Raw genomic sequence first — 7,292 nt, forward strand, 5'->3', positions numbered from 1 at the left:
TGCCAGTACAACTGGAAGCAGAGGAAAAGTCCCAAACTTTCCCAACTTCCTCTCTAGGTTTCCCTTTGTGGGCAATTTTGAGAGCAATTTTGGGTTTTCTCCATTTCCTATGGGTTGAGCAGCTTTTTGCCTGCACAAGAGTTTCTAATTTTGAAATCCTAAAGCAAAAGCCTGGATCAGATGGACCCAATGCCAGAAGGACTGAGTGGGTGGCATGCCTGCCCATGGCAGGTAGGTTGGAACTAGATGGTCTTGAAGGTCCCTTCCAACCCACTCCAGGATTCTATGGTTCTATGGCTGAAGTCTCATGCAAGGTAGAGGGGGAAGGAAAGAAAAATCAACAACAGAAATCAAACAAACATAAAAAACCAACCAACCAACCAAAAAAAAACACTCTTGATAAACGTAATTCTAATCCTACACATTTCTTAGTGTGACTGTACTTCTGATCAAGAATTCATTTTTAATCATAAAAAAACCTGAAGAATTGTTTTGCCTTTATTTTTCCACATTCCCAGGTGCTGCATCGACTATCCCCCAACACCTTAACATGGACAACGCCAGCAGCGTGAAGGAATTCATCCTCCTGGGCTTCTCAGACAACCAGGGGCTGCAGAAAATATATTCAGTGCTCTTTCTGGCTTTCTATCTCATCACTGTAGCAGGAAATCTGCTCATAGTGGTCACTGTCATCAGCAGCCAGGGCCTCAACTCGCCCATGTACTTCTTCCTCTGCTACCTGTCCTTTGTAGACATCTGCTACTCCTCCACCACGGCTCCCAAAATGATTGCTGGCCTGTTGGGGGGGACTAAAAGCATCTCCTTCGTGGGCTGCATGGCCCAGCTCTTTGGGTTTCACTTCTTTGGCTGCGCTGAGATCTTCCTCCTCACGGCCATGGCCTACGACCGCTACGTTGCCATCTGCAGGCCCCTCCACTACGCCGCCCTCATGAGCGGCCGCACCTGTGGCCTCATGGTGCTGGGCTCGTGGCTCGGGGCCTTCTTCCACTCCACCCTGCAGCTCCTTCTCACCATTTGCCTCCCGTTCTGCGGCCCAAACAAAATCAATCACTACTTCTGTGATGTCCACCCCCTGCTCCGCCTGGCCTGTGCCGACACCCGTGCCGTGGGCGCTGCCGAGGTGGTCAACGGTGGCTTGATAACTCTGAGTGCTTTTGCCATCCTGGTCTCGTCCTATGTTGTCATCCTGCTTTCCTTGAAAGGTCAGACAGCTGCAGGGTGGCACAAGGCCCTCTCCACCTGCGGCTCCCACATCACTGTGGTGATGCTGTTCTTCGGGCCGTGCACGTTCATCTACATCCGCCCCTCCAGCAACCTGGTGGAGGACAAAGTCGTGGCCGTGTTCTACTCCATCATCACACCCATGCTGAACCCTCTCATCTACACCCTCAGGAACCAGGAAGTGAAGAGTGCCATGAGAAAGCTGTGGAGCAGAAAAGTGGGAAGCCAAAATGCAAAGGTGTAGGACCATAGTCATCTTGTGAAAAGATCGGAGAAAATTGAGCATCTTTGGCTATGATTTCTTTTGTGACAATTCCTCACGACCTGCCCTTTAAAGGACAGCTTGCTGGGAGCTCCTGCTGTTATTAGGAAGGCACTAAAGGTTTATTTGCTGAGGGGAAAGACAGTGTGAACTCTGTGATGAGCTGGCATTCCCTGTCTATTCTTTGTCAACAAGCACAGGTGCAGACCAGGGCCTCTTGAGCACAAACTCAACACCAGTGTTGAAATAAATACTATCAAAAGGACTGAAAATGTTGTCCAGGTAGAGCATTAAAAAAACATTAAAACATTAAAAAAACAAACACGAAAACCTGATATTCTGTGGGAGTTGAGTCCTTTCCTGATGCAAGTAATGGGAGAGGAAACTTCTCCCCTTCCCCTCTCCGCTCAACAAATCCTTTCTGAAGTGTTCCAGACCAGGTTGGATGGGGCTTGGAGCAACCTGGGTTAAGGGAAGGTCTCCCTGCCCATAGCAGGGGGTGGAATGAGATGGTCTTTAAGGTCCCTTCCAAACCAAACAGATATTCTAGAATCCTACAAGTCTATTTACTTCTCCCATCCCTGCTGCCATCCTTCCAACCCTACCCTCTATCTTTCAGCTCGGCCTCATGTCTTTCATTTTCATCTTTAGACGAATAGAGAATCACACATCTAATGAAAGACACTTTCCTGACTGTTAAAAATTAAGGAGTCACCAAAGTAGGGCTTTGGAGGCACAAATTCATGGGAGAATAATAATAAAAAAGAATTGTTTAGCAACTATTCCAGTAGTCAAGATAACCCCTTACTTCAAGTAGGATTGAAGGTTACAAGGTGTTCCCAGCCCAAGACAGGGTCAGGATAACACACAAAAATGTCCTTTATAACAAACACACACAAAAAAATTAAAATATATAATTGCTTTTAGCTTGTGTAGTATTTATTTGTGTAAATAAAATGCATATATGCTTCCCCCTTCCCCTATAGAAGCCTCTGACCTGAAAGATTTTCTCTTCGGTGTTGGGATAAATTGTGGGAAGGGGTGGGGGAAGCCTGGAAGTTGGATTTTGGATTTCTAATGTGGCTCAAACTGCCACAATAACACACACACACACAAAATATTAAAAATTTTTAAAAATCAATTTTTAAATGCTTTGGAGGTGAACACCAATGGGGTTTTTGGAGGTCTCATTTCTGCATGCTGCTGAGCAAGTGTTCCCCCAGAGCTTATGGAAGGTGTCACTGAAAGCAGCATTAGGCTTCTCCACATTTTATTAAAAATTCTTACAAAAACTTCAGACTTGAGCTAAAAAGTTGCTTCTGTGCTTTGCACTGTGGCAGTAAAAATTACTGATAGGAAGAGAGGAATTCACCACAAACCTTTCCAACTTTTTGAAGTCATTTCCTGTGTTACTTCTTGTTTCAAATTTATATTCATCAGGCATCTAAGGGATAACATCTGTAGCACAGGTGTGATTTTTGGGTTTTTTTGTGCAGTGGTAAGAGCGAGTTAATAAGAAATAAGGATGCAGATGAGAAATAGCTTAGGACAGAAAGCAGAATTTATACAAATTTATAGAAAATTTATATATATGAGACATGTATGAGACATCCTACATAAGAGGCATCTTTGCTCCAACACTTCTCTCCAGACACTCCCCTAAGAACTATCCAAAGAACAATTTGAGCTCCTTGTCCACTGATGATTTCTGACAAAACTTCATTTGCCTCTGGGATCTCCTTACTCCTGAGAGTCTTGGGCTTCTGCTACAGAAATACTTTTCTTGTAGATGCTCTTGCAGGTTGTTGTTTTTTTTTTCCAGACTGGGGAATTCAGACAGAGACTGGACTACTATTTCTGCCACGTCCACTCTTGGCTGGTGCTGGCCTGCGCTGACACCTACACCAGCAGTGTCGGCGTAGCTGTCAGCAGTGGCATGATTTCCCTGGGCTCTTTTGCAGTATCCTATACTGCTATCCTGCTTTCCTTGAGGACACACTCTCCCAAAGGGTGGCTCAAAGCTCTCGACACAAGCTCTTCCCACATCATGGCCGTCACCCTGTTCTTTGGGCCCTGCATTTTCATCTACCTGTGCCCTTCTGCCACCTGCCTGGCAGACAAGGTGGTCTCTATCTTCTACACCATCATCACACCCATGCTCAATCCCTTCAGCTACACCCTGAGAAACCAAGAGGTGAAAAACAGCATGAAAAAGTTGTGGGGCAGGACAGTGAGGAGGAGTGAGAAATGAAAGGACACGGCAATGTTTGTAAGATGACAGGAGCTTAAGACATCATGGGGAGGGAAAGAAAAACTGGTATTTGGTGGAAGTTTGGTGATTTGTTGCTGCCAATTACTGGAGGGGAATCTTTCCTTCTTCCTCTACCAGTGCAATTTCCAGTGAAATCATTACTATTCCGATTCAATATCAGTATCATGATAAAATGTTCATCAGGGTAAGAGCTGAAAGCTTTCCTACAGGAGTCAGTGTGATGCTCCCATTTTGATAGATTTGCTATCTTCTGGTGAATGTGCTGTCTCCTTCAGATTTGTTCTCCCTCCTGCCCCTGGGTGTTCAAATACTCCCCTAGGAGGTCCACTGCCAACAACTGGAAGACATGCAAATTAATGCCCACCTCCGAAAACCACTCCTGTACAATAAACAGGAAATTATGGCTATTATTGGTTGAATCAACTTTATTTCAAGGAATCCTGAGACACTGATTTGATGTCACAGGTGACCCTTATCAGGGCAGCAGCCTGAGCATGGTTAAAGAGCACAGGCATGGTTGATCTGTCTGTTGGAGCCCCTCTGCTCTGAAGACAGGCTAGGACAGCTGGGGGTGTTCAGCCTGCAGAAGAGAAGGCTCTGGGGAGACCTTAGAGCCCCTTGCAGTGCCTGAAGAGGCTCCAAGAGAGCTGGACAGGGACTTTGGACAAGGGCCTGGAGTGACAGAACAAGGAGGACAAGCCATTTCCAGTACAGAAATGTAGAAATGACCCCAGAATCTCACAACTCTGGGCAATGCCCTTCTACTGCAAATTGACTGGCTGTGGTCAAGGCATGAATTTTCTAAAAACTTCTATTGGCAGAGGAATGAGATGTCCTTAAAATAGTTGACAATTCACTCATTTGACTGAAGGTAACTGGTGACACATGGAGATGAAATACAGCAGCAAGTCCTTGGCAGAAGAGGAAGGGTTTATCTTCACTGTGTAAAACTAAACCCAGGGGTGCAGTCAATAAGACTTTCTTTCCGGATTGGAGGAGCAGCCCCTGAAGATGGAGCAGAAATGGCCTTCAAATTCAATAATCACATTCATTCTTTTTAGAGATTACATGCTTTCAGAGACTAGATTCTAGGCTTTAAAATTCATGCCATGGGTTTGATTCCTTGGCTGGCTGCTGGACACCCCCACTCTCTCACTCATCCTCAGCTGGCTATGGGAAGAAATTGAAAGAAAAAAATTGAAATAAAAAATGCTGAGATAAAGATGGGGGATCTCTTCTCAATTAACACCATGGCTGGAAGAATCAGTTCAATCTGATTTGAACTTGAGCCACAGTTCTCAGGGACATATCCCCACCGATATGATGGTCTGCCCAGACCTTCCTTTGACTTGGGGATTGAACATTCATATTTGGTTGTGTTTACATCTCATCCTGGTGAGGCATTGATCCAGTCTATCCCTGGGAAACCAGGACTCCCTGTCCTGGCCCTGAATCTCTCTGATCTCAAGCAACATTTCCTGCTGCCTCACACTGGCTCAATGCACAGATCAGTGGTAGAACCCTACATTTGCCATTTTATTACTAGAAACTTCAGGCTTTGTTTCATACAAAGGTCTTGTGAGTGCTTGGAAGTGTGTGGTGTTTTCTCCTCTCTTCATCAACCCCCAGGACTCCACTCACAAAAGGTCCTCAAGTGACTTGGGACCCAACCAAGGGACCCAACCAGCAAAACTATTTAATAAGGCCCTCAGGGACCTGCTTGCAGTTTGCTAATGACACATTTCTCTCAGGTCCAACTCTCTTTTGCCGGTGTTTAGTCCCCAGTATGTTCCAGGAGTATTTATAGGCTGTGCTGGGGTGGGGTGACTTCAGGGAGAAGGAAGATGGAGGAAATGCAGAGCTCAGTTCTGAAAGCCTTGGAGATGTTCCCTCATTGGATCTCAGTGTAAGTGACAGACAGAAAACAGGACATTGATGCCATCACAGTAAAACCTGCCTTGCAAGAAGAAAAACTGCCTTGAAAAATACCTGAAGCAAGTTTTGATGCAACAAGAAAATAGGAGCAAGGATATGGGAATTGCAAGCAGGAGGAAGAAGAGTGGAAAAATTCTCTGACCTGTCTGATGAAGAACTCGGAACACGGAGTGAATGATTTCAAACGTTTTCAGGCAACAAATGTGGAACTCAGAAAGTTGATGTAGCAACATTTAGGAACTGGGTACTGTAGGAAGCATTTTTTCTCTCCTTTCCTTATGTTCTTCGTGTCAGCCATGTGGTATTAAAGCACATGTGTGTGGTGGTGTTTGTTTATGTGAAAGGCAGAGAGAAATCCTTGGTAAAGTGTTGAAAAATATGCAGAAACATGTAAATGCTAAATGTTGGCCATTGGGATCCTTTAAGGCAGCTTTACTTAATGCTGATGGCATCCTAGACATCTGGCCTGGGGCAGGTATCTGCTCTCCATTTACACTCAAGGACAGAGGGACAATCTTTGATGGGCTAAATCATCTCCCTGTGGTGTAATGACCTAATAAAGGTCAACTGAGCTGTGTCTTTAAGGTGTTTCTTCCTCTTTCTTGACTACACAGGGAGGCAGAGCTGCTACACACCAACTGTGATGCCTGTTCTGAGCTCTCTGTCTAGTACAACCTCGGGGTGGCTGTAGACTCTTCACCCTTTCTGCACCTCTGGAAAACTACAGAGACTGTGGGAAAGAGAGAAGGAAAAGTGGGATCATTCCTAAAGTGATGCCATGATTTGCAGACAGATATTCTGAGGGGGAGAAAATAGAGCAAGACCTGAGGAAAGTGCAAAAGGCAAGAGGCACGCAAGAAAAACAGACTCTGGTTTCTTGCTAGTAACCTCCTGCTTGCTGAGTTAGAAACTCTTGGGCAGAAATGAGCAGCAAAGGAATTTCCTGGTGGGATTGTAAATGGAAATGGGCATTCCTCTGCTGGTCCCATTTGAACCTCCCCAAGACAGTGAGTGTATTTGTCTACTGGAGAACTTTAACAATTCCTTTAAAAAATAAAGAGGTAGAGAAACTGGGCAGGGTTTTGCAGCTTCTGCTTTGTTAGAGACCCTAATTTTGGGAGGGAGGGTGTGTTCTGATAACAGCAGGCCTAAGGGAGCACTCAAGCTTCCAAACAGCTGCTGGCTCGGGGGAGAGCATTTCCAGTGAGGAACCTGCTTTCTGTGCATATATTTCCAGTTTCAGAGTGGATGAGCTAACTAGAGAGTCCTTTCCTCAATTTAGAGGAGAGCCATTAGGAAAAGAACATGCAGCATCTCGTGCCTGAGCCATATATTGTAGAGAAGATGCTTGAGCATGGCAGGATTTACTTCCATCCTAGCCCTTCCAATTCCCAGCAGATAAAAGGACACTGTAGCATTTTTCCAGCTCTCTATTCTGTGAGAGTAGGATGTGGTGGAATTGCCATCCCTTCAGGGTTTGAAGTGACATGTGCATGTGGCACTTGGGGACATGGTTGAGTGGTGGGCTTGGCAGTGCTGAGGGAAGGGTTGGACTCCATGATCTCAGAGATCTTTTCAACC

At 45.4% G+C, this 7,292-nt stretch overlaps 1 protein-coding gene across 1 annotated transcript; it reads left to right on the plus strand.

The window, feature by feature from the left end:
• The first annotated feature begins 550 nt into the window (after positions 1 to 550).
• LOC108642348 (olfactory receptor 4S2-like) lies at positions 551 to 3,755 on the plus strand. The gene is made up of 2 exons (XM_018086869.2): positions 551 to 1,423; positions 3,699 to 3,755. Exons 1-2 carry the CDS (start codon positions 551 to 553, stop codon positions 3,753 to 3,755), a joined length of 930 nt encoding a protein of 309 aa, XP_017942358.2.
• The last annotated feature ends 3,537 nt before the right edge of the window (positions 3,756 to 7,292 follow it).

Source organism: Manacus vitellinus, unplaced genomic scaffold, assembly GCF_001715985.3.
Source record: "Manacus vitellinus isolate BGI_N305 unplaced genomic scaffold, ASM171598v3 ctg7180002433876_pilon, whole genome shotgun sequence".
NCBI lineage: Eukaryota > Metazoa > Chordata > Aves > Passeriformes > Pipridae > Manacus > Manacus vitellinus.

Bases quoted from the DNA above. Each gene is read 5' to 3' on its own strand.
- LOC108642348 (XM_018086869.2), top strand. From the start codon at position 551: ATGGACAACGCCAGCAGCGTGAAGGAATTCATCCTCCTGGGCTTCTCA. The intron at 1,424-3,698 runs GTGAAGAGTGCC...AGAAACCAAGAG, and splicing joins ACACCCTCAGGAACCAGGAA to GTGAAAAACAGCATGAAAAA.